The sequence below is a fragment of the Equus caballus genome, chromosome 18, assembly GCF_041296265.1.
Source record: "Equus caballus isolate H_3958 breed thoroughbred chromosome 18, TB-T2T, whole genome shotgun sequence".
Classification (NCBI taxonomy): Eukaryota; Metazoa; Chordata; class Mammalia; order Perissodactyla; family Equidae; genus Equus; species Equus caballus.
In genome coordinates, this window is record NC_091701.1 from 47,194,061 (window position 1) to 47,213,372 (window position 19,312).

The 19,312-nt window shown below is 35.1% G+C and overlaps 1 protein-coding gene across 2 annotated transcripts in view; it reads right to left on the reverse strand.

The window, feature by feature from the left end:
* SCN7A (sodium voltage-gated channel alpha subunit 7) overlaps positions 1–19,312 on the reverse strand; it is an 86,677-nt gene that overhangs the window by 25,014 nt on the left and 42,351 nt on the right. For both annotated transcript variants that reach the window (XM_014732516.3, XM_023623077.2), the window contains exons 11-14: positions 14,130–14,226; positions 13,201–13,439; positions 11,919–12,092; positions 10,053–10,409 (exon numbers count right to left, since the gene is read on the reverse strand). In XM_014732516.3, the coding sequence (XP_014588002.2) occupies positions 10,053–10,409; positions 11,919–12,092; positions 13,201–13,439; positions 14,130–14,226 (867 nt within the window). The remainder of the gene's footprint in view (positions 1–10,052; positions 10,410–11,918; positions 12,093–13,200; positions 13,440–14,129; positions 14,227–19,312) is intronic.

Genomic DNA, 19,312 nt, shown 5'->3' on the forward strand with positions numbered 1-19,312 from the left:
GTTTCTCTTTTACAGATGAAAAAGGCAAGGCTTACAGATGCCAAAGATTAAAGGTCACACAGGTTGAACTCGTCTGTCTTATTCCAAAGCTTTTTTTTCCCCACTGAGTCAGGCTGCCTCTGCCAAGGTGAGAAAATGAATTGCTCGTCCAGGTGGCTAACTTTACTTTAGCCCTACCCTAGGAAGATGCGTGATGACTGGCATCTCCATGGGTTCTGCAAAGCCATGAGGAATCTCATGGGGAGAGAGCCATGCCTGGCTCTGAAGCTCACATCTAATTTGCTTTATGACACACAAGGACAGGGGTTGGGTAGGTTAATTGATTCTCTGTGGTAATAAATTTGGTCAACTAAGAAAGAGATAAGTGATGGAAGAATCATTCCTAACATTTTCAAGTTACTTTGAACTCAAAGAGAGTGTATATTTTGACCTTTACTATCACTGAGAAATATGATCAAGGCACGTTCAGTTTCAGAGAATCAGATTTTTATCTTGTTGGTAATTATAAGGTATAGATTTTAATTTTGGACTCTAGTGTAGAAGATTCATGTGGATTACTCTCTTAGACTTAAAATAATAATTTGAGCATTTTGCCTAGTCTGGCAGGTTTTCCCCTCTCTTCAGATATTTGGGCTTTCTTTTTTTTGAAGAAGAAGATTAGCCCTGAGCTAACATTGGCCACCAATCCTCCTCTTTTTGCTGAGGAAGATTGGCTCTGAGCTAACATCCATGCCCATCTTCCTCTACTTTATATGTGAGACACCTGCCACAGCAAGGCTTGACAAGCAGTGCCTAGGTCCACATCTGGGATATGAACCAGTAAACTTTGGGCCGCTGAAGCGGAGTGCGTGAGCTTAACCAGTATGCCACCGGGCCGACCCCCAGCTATTTGAGTTCTCAAAGATCTAATTTACTTTATGCTTTACATATTGGCTCAAAGAGAAAAATTCAAATGGCATACATTATGTTTAAGAATATGTATATAACTTCCATAACTAACATTTTCCTGCCTATGTTTCTGATTTCTTCACATATTAAGATCTACTCTTAAAAATCATTATACTGACAATGTATATGCACATAAAATAAAATAAGTATATGAAGATCTCTAAACACTCATTTCTTAAAATTTCTTTCAGAATTTTGGGTCTATGTGAAGAGATTAAGTTCTCAAACTCTCTGATAATCACTGTCTTTCTCATGCACATAAACACCTAAAATAATATGAAGTGCCACCAAATAATGTTCAATTCTAATGGAGTACTTTTACTTGTCTATACTTAGGTCTTTATATCTCTTAGGAATAGATAAAACTCAAATAAGACTTAATCATATGGAAAAATCAAAATTATTGCAGATAATGAAGTCATCGAATAGATAATCATAACCATATTTTTGCTGTAGCAATAAAATGCAGGGTTCAAGATGGCTCAACACTGGAAATTTCTACAAGTGAGATTATCTGAACAACTGACATATATTTTTCATAACCTACAATGACAGCATCTCAAAGGATAAAAAATAAAAACTGAAAAGACAATGATCAGGTGCCAAGACCCTCAGAGATTAGTTTGATTATTCTTTTACTAGTGTCTCATTTTAACAATAAGGTTTACTTACAGATAATCTAGGCAGGGGCTCCACAGCCCTTGTGAGAACTACACTATCAGCATCTCTATCATTATCAAAGGACAATGAGTTCAAGATGTAAAAGGGCAAGACCAGATATAATTTAAGGTAGTTGGTTGTTTCTTTTCCCTCCTTTGTTTGGTTAAGTATTAGGCATGGTGAGAAATAAGAAAAGGTGTTAGTTAAGAATTTCATGACTATGAGCTTCATATGAGCAGGAACCATGTTTTCTCTTAAGTGGATAACTAGCACAGTGCTAGGCACAAAGTAGGTGATAAATAAGTATTTGTTGAAAAAATTAATTGTAGAATGAATGGAAGAATAGGTTTTGTGTCAGGATTTGGACAATGAAAATTTATGGTAAACAATTGTAGTTTTAAGAGCTTACAATCTAAGATTTCTTATATCTTAGATATATGTACACCCCTTCCTCACACACATATACATGCATACATACCTATAGAGTAAGAATATATACTATGAATGCTATATAGTAAGAATATATATTATATATACAAATATATGTATATTTATATAATGAGAATGTTAAAAGGCTGAAAATAAAGTGCTAAATGCTCTGGAAATGTGATATAAAGAAAGAACTTTATAACACTATAAAATGCTACTGCTTTGTTCAAGTGTGCTCTGAATTAAAAATAGCGACCAAATAATGCCAGGATGTGAAAGAACAAAACTCCCACTAGCAATATCAAACACTATATTAAATCTCCAGACCAGAGAGAAAATGACAAGTACCCAGAAATCAGTCCTGAGGAGACAGAAATATGTAATCTAAATGACAAAGAATTCAAAATAGCTATCTAAATGACAAAGAATTCAAAAAACTCAACAAGTTAAAAGAGAATGTAGAGAAACAATTCAATGAGTTGAGGAGCTACTTCACAAAAGAGACTGAACTATAAAGAGGAATCAATCAGAAATATTAGAGATGAAAGACACAATGGAAGAAATAAAATATGGATTCCCTGAATGCTTGAGTGGACACATCATGGAGGAGTGTATCAGCATAATTGAAGACAGACAAGTTGAAATGCTCCAGATAGAGAAGAGAGAACTAAGACTAAAAAGAAATGAAGAAAGCCTCCAAGAAATATCCGACTCAATTAAGAAACGCAACATAAGAATTATAGGTATTCAAGAAGGAGAAGAGGAGAAAGGAGCAGAAAGCCTGTTCAAAGAATTAACAGCAGAGAACTTTCCAAACCTAGGGAAGGAGATGGAAATCCATGTGGAAGAGACTATCAAATCTCCTAAATATGTCAATGTGAAAAGACCTAAGGCAAGGCATATAGTAGTGAAACTGGTAAAAGTGAATGACAAAGAGAGAATACTAAGGGCAGCAAGGCCAGAGAAAATAACCTACAAAGGAACCCCTATCAGGTTTTCAGTGGATTTCTCTGCACAAACCCTAGAGGCTAGGAATGGAATGACATATTCAAATCTTTGGCGAACAAAAACTTTCAGCCAAGAATACTCTATCCAGCGAAAATACCCTTCAGATATGATGGAGAAATAAAATCTTTCCCAGACAAACAAAAGATAAGGGAGTTCATAGCCACGAGACCCAACCCCCCACAAGAAATCCTCATGCAGGCCCTCATACCTGAAAAAAAAAGGGAAGAAAGGGGTTACAAAGCATGGAGTAAGGAGTTAAATACGTAGATAGAATCAGAACAGGTTAGCAAATACTCAAGTATAACATTAAAGATAAAGGAAAGGAAAACACAAAAACCAAAGATAATCTTGTCATTTTAACCACAAACTCATAACATAAGATGGAATAAGATGTGACAAAAATAACTTAGGAGGGGAAGAGGAAAGGGACTGAATCAATTTAGACTAAGGAAATCAGAGGCCATCAGAAAATGGACTACCTTATCCACGAGATTTTGAATACAAATCTCTTGGTAACCACTGAACAAAAGATCAGAACAGAGAACAAAATAATAAATAAGGAAAAAACAAAGAACACATCACAAAAAATTACATAATCCAACTGGTAGACCAAAATACACAGGCCAAGAAACAAAGTAAATGTGGGAGAACCAGAAAACGAATGATAAAATGGCAGCATCAAGCCCTCATATATCAATAATCACCCTAAATGTAAATGGATTGAATTCTCCAATAAAAAGACATGGAGTGACGAGATGGATTAAAGAATACTCAACAATATGCTGCCTCCAGGAAACACATCTCAGCTCCAATGACAAACAGAGGCTCAGAGTGAAGGGATGGAAGATGATACTCCAAGCTAATGGCAAACAAAAGAAAGCAGGTTTTGCAACACTTATATCAGATAAAGTAGACTTCAAGATAAGACAGGTAAAGAGAGACAAAGAGGGGCAGTATATAATGATCAAAGGGAAACTCCATCAAGAAGAAATAACACATAAATATCTATGCACCAAACACAGGAGCACCAAAATACATAAAGCAACTATTAACAAACCTAAAAGGAGATATCAATGACAACACAATAATAGTCAGGGACCTCAACACCCAACTTAAATCAATGGATAGATCATCCAGACAAAATGTTAACAAGGAGATAGTGGACTTAAATGAAAACCTAGACCAGTTGAACTTAATGGATATATATAGAGCACTCCATCCCAAAACAGCAGAATACACATTTTTCTCAAGTGTGCATGGAACATTCTCAAGGATAGACTATATGTTGGGAAACAAGGCAAGCCTCAATAAATTTAAGAAGATTGGCATAATAACAAGCATCTTTTCTGATCACAATGCTATAAAGCTAGAAATTAGTTACAAGAAAAAAGCTGAGAAAGGAACAAACACGTGGAGACTAAACAACATGCTATTGAACAAACAATGGATAATTGAAGGCATTAAAGGAGAAATAAAAAAATCTGGAGAAAAATGAAAATGAAAACATACCATACCAACTCATATGGAATGCAGCAAAAGTCATATTAAGAGGGAAATTCATCACAATGCAGGGTTACCTTAACAAACAAGAAAGATCCCAAATAAGTAATCTCAAACTAAGAGAATTAGAAAAAGAAGAACAAACAAAGCCCAAAGTCAGCAGAAGGAGAGAAATAACAAAAATCTGAGGAGAAATAAATGCTATCGAAATAAAAAAGGCAGTAGAAAGGATCAATGAAACAGAGTTGGTTCTTTGAGGAGATAAATAAAATTGACAAACCCCTAGCCAGACTTACAAAGAACAAAACAGAGAAAGCTCAGATAAATAAAATTAGAAATGAAAGAGGGGAAATAGCAAGGGATACCACAGAAATACAACAGATTACAAGAGAATACTATGAAAACTATATGCCAACAAAATGGACAATCTAGAGGAAATGGATAAATTCTTAGACTCTTACAACCTCCCAAAACTGAGTCAAGAAGAAACAGATAATCTGAATAGACCAATCACAAGTAAAGAGATTGAAACAGTAATCAAAAACATCCCAAAGAATAAAAGCCCAGGACCAGATGGCTTCCCAGGGGAATTCTACCAAACTTTCATAGAGGACTTAATACTATCCTTCTCAAGCTATTCCAAAAAATTAGAAAAGATGGAATGTTCCTAACACATTTTATGAGGTCAACGTCACTCTGATACCAAAGCCTGACAAGGCAATACAAAAAAGGAAAACTACAGGCCAATATCACTGATGAACATAGATGCAAACATCCTCAACAAAATATTGGCAACCTGAAAAAAGCAATACATCAAAAAGATCATATGTCATGATCAAGCGAGATTTATCCCAGGGACACAGGGATGGTTCAACATCCGCAAATCAATCAATGCAATGCACCACATTAACAAAATGAGGAATAAAAACCACATGATCATCTCAGTAGATGCAGAGAAAGCATTTGACAAGATCCAACAGCCATTTATGATAAAAACTCTTAAGAAAATTGGGATAGAAGGAAATTACCTCAACACAAAAAAGGCCATTGATGACAAACCCATAGCCAACATCATACTCAAAGGGGAAAAACTGAATGCCATCCCTCCGAGAACAGGAACAAGACAAGGAGGCCAATTACCACCACTCTTAATCAACATAATACTGGAGGTTTTGGCCAGAGCAATTAGGCAAGAGAAAGGAATAAAAGGAATCCAAATAGGGAGCGAAGAAGTGAAACTCTTGCTGTTTGCAGATGACATGATCTTATATATAGAAAACCCTAAAAAATCCATCAGAAAATGATTAGAAATAATTAACAACTACAGTAAAGTTGCAGGGTACAGAATCAACTTACAAAAATCAGTTGCATTTCTATACTCTAATAACAAACTTACAGAAAGAGAACTCAAGAATATGATTCCACTTACAATCACAAAAAAAGGATAATACAATGAAAACTATAAGACATTATTGAAAGAAATAGGTAATGACATGAAGAGATGGAAGGTGATTCCATGCACATGGATTGGAAGAATAAACACAGTTAAAATTCCATACTACCCAAAGCAATCTACAGATTCAATGCAATCCCAATCAGAATTCCAATGACATTCTTCATGGATATAGAACAAAGAATCCTAAAATTCATATGGGCCAATCAAAGACCTCAAATTCCTAAAGCAACACTGAAAAAAAAGAACAAAGTTGGAGGGAGGCATCACAATCCCTGACTTCTAAATGTACTACAAAGCCATAGTGATCAAAACAGCATGGTACTGGTACAAAAACAGACACAAAGATCAATGTAACAGAACTGAAAGCCCAGAAATAAAACCACACATCTACGGACAGCTAATCTTTGACAAAGGTGCCAAGAACATACAAGGGAGAAAAGACAGTCTCTTCAATAAATGGTGTTGGAAAAACTGAACAGCCACACGCAAAGAATGAAAATAAACCATTATCACATGCCATATACAAAAATAAACTCAAAATTGATCAAAGACTTGAAGATAAGTCCTGAAACCATAAAACACCTGGAAGATAATATAGGTAGTACACTCTGACATTGAAATTAAAATGATCTTTTCAAATATCATGTCTTCTCAGACAAGGGAAACAAAAGAAAAAATAAACAAGTGGGACTCCATCAGACTAAAGAGCTTCTGCAAGGCAAAAGAAACTAGGATCAAAACAAAAAGACAACCCACCAACTGGGAGAAAATAATTGCAAATCATATATCTGATACGGGGTGGTTAACCTCCATAATATATAAGGAACTCACATAACTGAATAACAAAAAAACAAACAGCCCAGCAGAAAATGGGCAGAGGATATGAACATTTTTGCAAAAAAGATATACAGATGCCTATAAACACATGAAAAGATGTGCGACATCACTACTCATCAGGAAACTGAAAATCAAAACTACACTAAGATATCACCTTATGCCTATTAAAACGGCTATTATCACTAAGACTAAAAATAACAAATGTTGGAGAGGGTGTGCAGAAAGGGAACCCTCATACACTGCTGGTGGGAATGCAAACTGGTGCAGCCACTATGGAAAACAGGATGGAGATTCCTCAAAAAACTAAAAATAGAACTACCATATGACCCAGCTATCCCGCTGCTGGGTATCTACCCAAACAACTTAAAATCATCAACAATCCAAAGTAACATATGTACCCTTATGTTCATTGCATCACTATTCACAATAGCTAAGACACGGAAACAATCCAAGTGCCCATCAACTGATGATTGGATAAAGGAGATGTGGTACATATATACAATGGAATACTACTCAGCCATAAAAAAAGAAAAATCATCCTACTTGCAACAACATGGATGGACCTAGAGGGAATTATACTAAGTGAAATAAGCTAGACTAAGAAAGACAAACACCACATGATTTCACTCATATGTGGAATATAAACAAACACACGGACAAAGAGAACAGTTCAGTGGTTACCAGGGGAAGGGGGGTAGGGGATGAGCACAAGGGGTGAAGAGGAGCACTTACGTGGTGACAGAGAAGAAATAATGTACCACTGAAATTTCACAATGATGTAAACTATTATGAACTCAATTAGAAAAATAAAATAAGAAAAAATGTGGAATACCTTCCTTTTACACCAATGCTGTAGTTTTGGTGTGAAATTACAATGCTGTATGCAACGAGTTGGAAGTATGAGGGGAAAAAGATCTGGAATTTGTGAGGGAAAAATCCCTCACAAATTCTCTCCTTGCATTTTTTCCCTGGTACTTACTCCAGTGTTATTATCATGATGCCCTGCAGCTGGATGACTGTTGAGGGGAATAAAGCTTAAAATATTTGGTAAACCAAGCAATATGATGGCAAATCAATTGGAAATGGAGGTTCATGTAACTCCATTTTATCCTGAAATCTCTCTGCCCATTGACTCAAAGTTTCTGATATTCTGAAATAATAAAAATGAGAAATAGATTGGAGTCCAAAAACAAAGAAAGAGAAATGCAATTATGTAATTGCCTAAGCATATCTGTTTCTTTGCTTTTGACCTGTGTGTGTATGTATGTGGGTGTGTTGTTTACCTCAATAGCCATCAGCCATGGCGCTTCTTTTTGGGAAGAGAAACCTACATTTCATTTGGGAAATCACCCTTATCCCATCATTAGTCATATGATTTGGGTTTGGATTGATGCCATCTGCATCTCCAAGGGAGTGCTCTGAGTGGCTTAACATAATAATATATGTTAAAATATTCCACACCCTGGGTAATAAGTAATAAATATGTTCCACACTCTGGGAAATAGACATTGGTTCAGAAATGGACACATGACTCAGAGCTAATGTAATAATAGGAGAAATTTGCTGTGGCTCTTAGGAAAGAAACAGGAATTTTCTCTTCTATTGGACTTGATGTGATATGAAAATGAGAAGGTTTAGACTGCAGCAGCTATCTTGATAAAACAGAGGCTACTAGCCAGTAAGGGACATAGAGAAAGACAGATCTGAGATATATAAAGACTTGTCTGTAATGATCCTGCTTGAACATCACTGCCACACCACACTGAAGTGAAATCTCTCTGATATTTTGGAGTTATGTACGCCGATACATATGCTCATTTTTGTGTCAGCCAGTTAGAATAATGTTTCATGTCACTGGGAATTGAAAGTGTACTAATAGCTAAAAAGGAGGAGTGTATTGAAATATTTTCACTGGGAGCTGAAAGCATACCAATAGTTACAAAGGCAGAGGATATTGAAGTATTTTTACACGTCGAGCACTGTCGTAGGCTTTGATGATATAGAGGGGTCATGATCCCTTCCTTCATGGAGCTTACAGTTTAACAAGGAAAATAGACAAGTACATCAACAATTAAACATAATGCCAATGGAGCTTACAGTTTAATAAGGAAAACAGACAAGTACATCAACAATTAAACATAATGCCAATGTGCTAAGTGTAAGATAGGGCTATGCCTCAGGTAAATAGAAGTAATGAGGCAGGGCACTGATACAATGGAGCCTAACCTGTGATTTTTTTTTTCAGTCTTTGGGAAATGTGCTTGATCTCTACGACTTATGAGTGAAAAGCAAATATTGAGTATCTTTTTTTTCCCGTAAGAACAATTTTCTTTTATAAGCAATTCTTTTTCCTTAGAAGAAGTGAAAGCTTTTTACTCAATTCATGTAACACCACTTCAATTACTGAAAATTTAAAAGTGAAAGCTTTCCCTCTTAGTTAATGCATAATAGTTTTATAGATAAGTGGTTTTCAAATTTTGCTGCATAATTTAATCAAATTAGGATTTTTAAAAAATCCTGATGATCAAGCTATGTCCAGATACCAATAAAATCATAATTTCTGGGAATGGATCCAAGGCATTAGTATATTTTTATGAATTCTCCAGGTAATTGCAATGTGCAGCCAAGTTTGACAACCAATATTACACCTAAGTGCTTCTTAAAATTTGATGTGCATACAAATCACCTGGGGATATTGTTAAAATGTAAATTCTGCTTCCATTGGTCTGGGATGGGGTCTGAGAGCCCGCACTGATAACTATCTCACACATGATGCCAGTGCTACTTTGAGTAGCAAGGTTATAAACCAGTGCTATCCAAAGAAATACAAGGCATGTCACATGTGCAATTTTCCAGTAGCCACATTAAAAGCATAAAACAAAACAGTTGAAATTAATTTTACTAATGTATTTTATTTAACTAAATTTATCAACAATATTATCATTTTATAATGCATTCAATATAAAATTATTAATGAAATAATTTACATTCTTTTTTTGGGTAAGACTTCAAATCCAGTGGTTATTTTACACTTATAACATATCTCAAATTTGACCACTCATGTTTCAACTGATCGATAGCCACATGTGGCCAGAGGCCACCATATTGGACAGCAGAGTTATAGGCCACTGGATTCCATAAATCTACATCGTGAAAATACCAGACTACATTACACCAATTTTTCAAGGAAAATTTGAAAGCATGTATTACTTACCAATAAGTTTCCAATTAATATGACCATCATGTAAAAAGGAATACAGCTGAATTGGCCTGCTACCTTAAAACAATCCCATAAAGTCTCTATCCACTCTCCACAGAGAATTCGGAACACATTCAAGAAGGAGTGGAAGAAGTCATGCATGTGCCATCGTGGGAGTTGACAGTCTTTGTCTATTTTGCAGACACATTCTTTGTAGCTTAAACCAAACAGCTCCAGGCCAACCACAGCAGAAAAGAACATAAATGTGAACAACAGCAGGACCAAGTCTTTCAGGGCCTCCAGTGAGTTACTAAGAGTCAACATCAGAATGTTAAATGTCGTCCAATATTTCCCCAATTTGAAAATTCGCAACTAATAGAGCAATGTAAAAAACAAGAATAAGAAACAAACAAGAAAAAACCTGGTCACTATTTATCATGATGCACATTTAAAATTTTTATCAGCATTATACAGATACACATATATAGTCTTTTACGTAGTATTCAGTTTTTAGCATTATTAATAGTAACCTCTGAAAATTCATTTTAGGTACAAAAAAATTCTTAATACATCATGCATATTCTATAGCATTTTATACTAAATCCATACATAGCCTCTTCTATTGATCTGTCAATTTCCATTCAATATTATACTATTATAATTACTCTAGTTTTATGTTTTAACATCTTGTAGGGCAACTATCCATTCTTTCCTTTGCTTGTCACAATACATGGGCTGTTCTCCCACATTCTGACATAGAGATGATATTGAAAAATTGTGTGAGGTTCCACTGAATTCCATTGAAGGTCCTATTGTGTATTTCCCTTTTAAAGTAACATATTAAAGACCAAACACAACATTCTAGGTGTAGTCTGAATATTTCCCTTCTTTTCATTAGATTTTTTATTTCTATTGACATAGCATAAGATTACCTTAACATATTTGGCTACCATATCTCAGTGAACTTAGTCATTTAAAACCCATACATTGTTTTTATATGTGCTATACCTTTCCCAGTTTTTTATAATACTTAGTTGGCTTTCTGGACTCATGAGTAGGACCTTACATTTAGTCAGGTAAAACTTAATCATCTTAGACTCAGGCCATTACTAGCTTTTCAAATATTCTTTTATACTCTCTTTTATCACACTTTCTGTATTTCCCAGTCTGTTTCATTCATAAATTTGATAACTACATCTTGCATATATTTCTCTTACTCATTAAAAATGTTTATGGATGAGGATTTAAGACAGGGTTCTGAAGGATTATTTACATAAGATCAAATCTACTTAACTGTTCTTGATTCCTGCTACATTCCTTCAACTTGTTACTAGAATGTGGCAATATATTATATATCAAATGTTTAACATTTCCATAAATACCATTCTAATAACAATATTTCTTTGCCTAGTTTTCTGATATTTATCATCACCCTACATTGCAGATATATACTGATTCTGACAATAATTTTCATAATAATATTCTGATGGCCTGATTATTCTTTTACAAAGTTTTCTACCCTACATGTAGAAATACTCGCCTGATTCCAGTTCCTCAGTTACACACTGGTATTCAGCTTCTGACACTCTCCATTATCCTGCCTCTCAAAACTTACCCAGTAACCCTGGCCCTGCTTCCTAGAACTATATCTCAAGGGTGCTGCATATATGGCCATTTCCTTTAATGCTTGGGTCAAATAACAGCACTGGTGACTGCTTACTCTTTGCTGGGGGCACTTTCTAAGCTCTCTATATACAAATTAATTCATTTAATACTCCCAATGTCCCATAGGGGTAGGTATTACTATTCTTTCCATTTTATGTCTGAAGAAACTAAGATAAAATTTCATCAAATAAAATTTAGGTCTTGGATTCTACTTACCACCCTGAATGATCGCAAAAGAGCCATTCCATGAATATTCGTTAGATAAAGTTCTGCTAAACCATGAAACACAATTAGGCAATCATAAATGTTCCAACCTACTTGGAAAAACCCATATGGATGCATGGCAATTATTTTAAAAATCATTTCTGCTGTGAAAATTCCAAGAAAAACCTAAATAAAAACAAAACATGTGGATGAGAATATGATTCCAGTAGCTCCTTCAGAACCTCATACACAGAAACTGAAACTTCTCACTGCCACATTCTTCACAGTTCTTCTGTCAAGATCGGATTAGTTCTGGCGTCTGTATTACAAGGAAAGACTCATACACGTTATATAACAATCCAATGTCAAACTCTCTACACAGAATCTTCAATTATTTTAATCAAAGCCATCCTGGAAGAAAACGAAAGAATATTGGAGGGTGAAAATCTTTCCATTTTGAAGTTCCTTTTGGGATATGGAGTACATGTTACAACATTTAATTTTTTTAACTATAAAAAAATTTTTTAAGTACTTATAAGATCCGGAAAAAAAAAGCAAAGTAAACCTATGAAAACTGTCTTTTAAAAACCGTAAAATTATCAGAAATAACTAAATTACTGTTTTGGTATCAAGTAAATGTATAATTCAAAACTGGTTAGCAGTTTGGCTGTTTATATTCATACTAAGCAACCAAACAACAACAACAATAAAAGCAAATAAAGTTAAACAATATAGATTTGCTTGAATGTGACTTATTTTTAAGCTCCAGAAATCTGTTCTGTCTTCTGCACTGTACATGAAAAAAGGATAGGCAACTCTCAAAAATACCTTGCCAAAATGATAAACTCCAATCTAAGGCAAAGACACGTGGTTAGAGAGATGGGGTCAGGTGCAGCTGTAGTTGGGATTCAGAATTCAGGTGTCAGTGAAGAACTTATGTCTCTTATTTCACCTCTGCCCTACTCTGATCCAGGGGCTGTGGTACCAAGAGAGGGTAGATTTGGGAAGGGAGAGGAAATAAATAATTCCACTTAAACTGACTGCCAAGAAACCTGAGGAATCCCAAATTTAAATAGCAGAATTTTAAACTCTAGCTATAAACCTATTCAGTCATAAGAAGGTTTACAAGCAGGGCTGGGGGCAGTGGAGCGGGGAAGCATGAACACAATACTTCATTCAATACTCTCACAATGCATTTGAAACATCCTGGAGTTACAAAGTAAAATAATGCAGATGTGACAACTAAAGAAAAGTTGAAATTGAAAATGAACATAATGTACAATAATAGCCTTACCAGGTTTCCAATGCTGAGAACACTGATGGTTTCTTCACTCATTGGATAATGTTCCAAGGCCAAAAAATACATGTTTAGAATTATGCATATGGTAAGGATAAGATCAGTAAATGGGTCCATTATAATCATATGGACAAACTCTTTCAATTTTAACCAACAGGGAGAACAATTCCAGATCAAAAAAGTTTGAGCAAATCTATACCAACACAATGAACATCCTTTCCTGGATTTTTTAAGTTCTGAAACAAAAGAATAGAAAAGTTAAACATTAGCAAATTGGTTAAGTTCTACCTAACAGACAACTCTGACTTTTGCATGCAAAGAGAGGTTTGAAATCAGACTTACGATTTGGAATTAGCAAACTGAAATATTTCATACTAATAAAAATGAGAGCAAAGTACATTTTCTCTATTTTTTTCACGCTTGCTGAGTAAGACAAATGAAAATGAGAAGAACTGTATATTAGAACCGGTTCTGTGTGTTAGAATTGTGTTCAAGAAAACAATTATGGAATATAGTTGAGAGTACTATGATTTATAATTTATAGATTTCTATGCTTTACAAAATAATGCCCTTCAATATTGTCCATATAATGAGTTACTAGTTATAAGTAGAAAAAGCAGAGACAAATATAGAAAGGGCATTAATATATTAATGCTATATACTTCAACCTCTTTTTTAGCCATGTTAATACTTCTATGTCATTTTCAATGTTAAAGAAAATTCCTTGGCACTCTTTGGTGACCCTTTCCAATGTTTAAAACACTACACTTACGGAATTTTTATGCATTGTTCATCCTAATATTCTCAGATTGTTCCTTAAATTTTAGTTATTATCACCTAAAATTCTGAAGAAATTGCAATGATTTCTTTACAAGTGAATCTTATGAATAGTACCTTCCATAGTGTCTAAATACTTTTTACCTTACCTTCTTTACGTCTGATGGCAGCATCATCCAACATATCCAAAGAAGTGATCATAGAAGTTGGTGATCTTTTCTTCATTTCTATTTGAGTGGTGTTGGTCTAAAAAGAAAATTGATGAATCTAATAATGGCTTCTCCCTTTTGTAGATCCAAGATTATAGCTAGAGGAAGGTTTATAGCCTTATTAAAAATGCTGAGTCTTACCTCCAGGAGCCTCTCTGTTTTCTACCATTTGCTACTCTACACTATAGGCAGTATTAAACTGATTTGAGATTATTTGGAAAACAAATGTGTGTAACTCACAACTCAACAAAATAATTTTATACTATGAAGTCAACTAAAAAGTAGCATAAGATGGGAATATTAGTGGTATTACCCATATCTGACAAAGAATTCAATGTATAGTTTAGGATTATTGTAAATATCCAGTTGTCAAACATGCACTGAATAATAAAAGCATTTATCTAACACCTTAAATTTTTTTCCTTGAGGATATCTTAACTTTGTAAACTCTTGGTAAAGTCAAAATGATTTAGTGTTGTGATGATGAAATAAGTTTTGACGAATATCAGACAATAGAATGGATTTAAAAGGATTGCTTTTGTTAGAACATATATGATAATTCCATAAAAGAATCTCGCCTTTCCGTCTCTCATGTCTTTCGGGTAATGGTTTTAAGATACCCTCTGTTTCGCTGATGTGCTTACATAGAGTTAAAGAACCCTTGCATTGGAAAGGCACTCAAACTCCTAGGCTTTGATGTAGATGCTACAAGTTCTAAACATTCATAATTATTACAAGTATAGCCCCAGATGTTTCTAGTGACCATGTGTGAAATGCGTATTTGAATTTACACTCTAAGAAACTGACAATGGGCAGGTGATATTACACCATAGAGTTTCCAATAGTTTTTACATTTGGCACACACAAAGAATGATAATATTTGTATGTTTGTTAACTTGTTAAGTAGGTGAAGCTAAAGAGGTGAAATAAATAGTAAATAAGTTTAAATAGATGAAGCTGCTCTTGAGTAGAGTTAACTGGCAGGGGCTGCCGCTGCCCTAACACTGAGGGAACTCGTGGTTGAGGCTCACCCATAAGCCCTACTTGGCGCTCTCTGGGTGGCAAGTTCTGCTGCGGTCTATCTGAAGTGGCACGATAGATATTAAGGGAATTATGTTCATCTCACTCAGAGTCAGTCAAGTCGTCTCTAATTTCACAAATACTGGGGCTAGAGGAGGTGAAAACCAACTGTACTACGCACTGCGTTCCATCAGGAAAATGATGGATTCTGCGGGTCTACAGATTTCCGTCCTCTCACCTTTCTTTTTTTGATTGAAAAAGTAGGCTAAAAACTCAGGACCTGAGGTTAATTTATTTACTTAAGCCATGCTTATTCCAGAAAGTACTTTTTAGCTGACCTGCAAAGTTACAGAAAATATGTTATAATTTATATAATCCCAAATTTCCATGACTTAACCAACAGAAATATAATTTTTCTGTTATTAAGATCTGACAGGGATTTCCTAGGTGTATCTTCACAAAGATGATACTTTGTGATATAGTGGCTAATACCCTCCACTGTACTCAACACAGAAGAACTACTTCTCATAGATCTATTTCTGATAGTGACAGTGTTTGATGGAATCATCAAGGAGCAATTCAGTAAAGATAATTGTCCGTGTTGGGAGGACTGAGCGGGGAGGAATGGGAGAGTAACAATGTTACTGTTGATATAGTCAATGCTCAATTCTCTGTTAATATGGCTTGAACTATGGGTGTATTTTAGAATATAAAATGAACGAACCATGTATCGGTCTAGTAATATATTTACCTTGACTGCGCTTCTCAAAAATATTGAATGAATGCTCACAGGTTGGCCAATGACAAAGAACATAGCTATCTTACCATGCAAATTGGGAGGATCATAACTCAATAACTCTTCTTTTCTGAAGTTTAAGAGCTAATAAGGGCATATGCCTCAATTTTAGACAATCCAGTTAAAATTTGACTGAAAAACGGGGCTGGGATTCTTCTTCTCCCGACTGGTTAAATTTTCCCTGGAGAGGAGGTGTGAAGAAGGAAGAAGCCAGTCCTATTTCTAGCATTTAGCAGTGAATGCCTGAAGAGTTCGTCTCGGACTCAGACTTGCTCTCTCTACTGCAGCCACTCTGGCCTTTTTAATCCTCTGACTCACTCTGTTCCTTCTCCCTATATAGCATGAACTCATTCTTCAGACACGAGCTCAAGTGTCACTTCCTCATGAAAACCTTTTCTCACTCAGAGAAATCCTTTATTATAGGCTCTCAAAGCAGCATGTTTCTCTCTTTTACAGCACTTGCACAGTTTCATTTAATTTTTTTTAGTAGAGAATAACACAGTGAACCCAATATCCCATAATACAGATACTCAACATCTAGCTTCAACAATTAATAACTTTATACTCTTCATTTTTCACGTACTACTCACCCTACTTTTTTCTGAAACATTTTAAATCAAATTTAAGATATTAAATAATTACCAGAATAAGCTTTTAAAAAATCATTACCACAGTCAGTAAAATTAGTAATTCCTTACTATTATTCAATATCCAGACCATGCTCAATTTTCTCTCATTGATCACAAACATTCTATTATAGTTGATTTGCTTCAATCAAAATACAAAAGAGATCCACATATTATATTTAGTTTACTTTTTTCTATGTGATTTATTTGTTGAAGATATCGGGTTGCCTATACTGTAGAATTTACTTCTTTCTTGATTTGGAAGATTGTGTCCTATTAGTGTAATTTAATGCATTCTTTTCTCTCCTATACAGTAGTCTGTGGAAAAAGATAGTTAGATCTAGAGGTTTATTAGACTTAGCTCATATTTTGGCAAGAATATATGGTACATGGTGTTTTATGTTTCCTATTTCATAACATCAGGAAATAGGTAATGTCTGGTGGTCCTAGATTTATAATTTTGTGTTTGTGATAATTTTACAGTCTATCTCCCCATTAGACCATTAGTTTCATGAAGATAGCCACTATATTTGTATTTATTAATTGTTTTAGCTCTAATGCTTAGTACAATGCCTAGCATATAGCAGATAATCAATAATGTTTTATTTAATTAGATAGATGAGCTTTAAGGATGTCAGTTTAGATGGGCAAATATTTTTGAAAATATTTGTATTCCTACAGTTTACATATCTGATTCTCTTCCTGAGGTTTTACCAGTAACTGGCAAATCATAGGAAAGTTTCACCTGCAAACTGTGTAATTGATGTAATAATATTGTTTCAGCCTTGCGCCTCCAGAACAACAAAGTGGTGAAAAATGGGTTCTCTTCCTCAGTGTTGAGAAATTAGATAATCAATAAATATAGATCAAACTCTGCAACTGGAATTCCTCAATTAGGATTAAATTTGAGAATTCATGAAGACACCTTTCATACTTCTGGTACATAGCTGACACTCAATAAATATTGCACATTATTATTATTATTTTAATTATCATTAAACGGGGATATAGTCAAAGACTTAAGAATTTTGTGTTGATGGAATATTCTCCATATGGAGTGCCGTGCCTTCTGTGTTTGTCTTCTGTGTTCCCTATAATTAGCCATTAACATTTTTTCAGTTGCTTAGTATATTCTAAGCATGGACAAGTGCTTTACAGCATTTATTTCATTTGAATCTCACAATAACCTATGAAACAGTTACTATAATTATATACATCTTACAGATGTAAGCTGAAGTTTAGAAAGGTTAACAGATTTGGCAATATCATACATCTATTAGGTGACTAAAATGGACCGAAATCTATATTTATCTGACCATAAAACTGCTTTTAGCTAATACGATCCACCGCCTTCCTATGAGCATTTAAGCAATCTCCTGGTAATTCCAACATTGGAATTAGAATCTGCATAGTTTTAAATCAGATCAGTCACCTAAAGGGTCCTCAGTATGTTCCATTTTAAATTCTTCTCTCTCCAGCGTTTTCTTATGTATCAATAAAAAAGGAAAAGAAAATAAATTTTGTGAAAATGACTTTCACTCTGACTTCCCAGAAAACTTCTGCGTGACAAACTGTTCTAGTACTCTTCCAGGAAAAGAAATCCTTTATAATTGAAAGATTTTAATTAAAATCAGAAAGGCTTTATGTGACCCAGAGCAGTCAAATGAATGGAGATATTGGGAAATTGGGAAATAATCCAAGTTCTTCGTAAGCATAGTTAATAGGGCGTCTCATCTTAGGATAAGAGAAGTATTATGCTCTTGGATACATTTGTGTGTAGCCATTGACATTTGAAATGCCACTTCAAAACAAATTACACATTCAACATATCATTCAGGCTGTAATCATTCAATCTGAAGGACCCCAGACTCATTTCTAGGGACAGAAAGCTTTTGTAATTTATTTTTCTGTGACTTCCTCATGGGTAGAATAACGGCTATACTCAATAGCCTCGTTTTATACATGTTTTCTTCATATGGTCTATAATTGCTCCTTTTTCAACAGTATGTAGATTATGGATCTCAGACACAAGTATCTATCAATAACTTGCCATTTATTATGACCCTACATGATGTCATTCAGGCCCCACTTTTTAGTAGAATGACTTTTCTAGAGCTTGTTCGTTGATGATGACTTTTAAAGAGTTACCTATGTAGGAGAGTTAACATTTTCCCCCTTTTGACCCAGAAGGTACCCTTGGTATTAATGAACCTCCTAGCCAGGCTTACTACACATTCTACTTAGTGCCAGAGTGTATCTTGGCCCTTTACTTTTCCCCATCTCTTTTTATCCTCTTTAAAGGAGAGAGTCCTGGGTATAGCTCCTTTCTATTCTTTGTGTGCTCCCTCAATCTACACTTGTTCCATCTAGCAGAAAATGTATTTCTAGTTTTTTCTTTTTCCAGGGTAGGCAATCTTTATTAGCAGGTGTTAAGAGTACAGAATTGTAACAAATCCAGAGGGATGAAAAAAGAGGCAGGGCATGGCTCCCCTCCCCAAAGTGAGGGCCCTGTAACTAGACCAGTGGAGTAGGACCGCTTTGACTTGACTGTGGACACTTTGGGCCCAGCACCCTCCAAAGAACAAGCTCCCAGGCAGGAAGGCTCCACCCAACATGGGGAGTGGGGGAAGTAACACCCCCTGGAAGAGTCATGAGCCAGGTGGCTTGGCTTCTGTCCACTG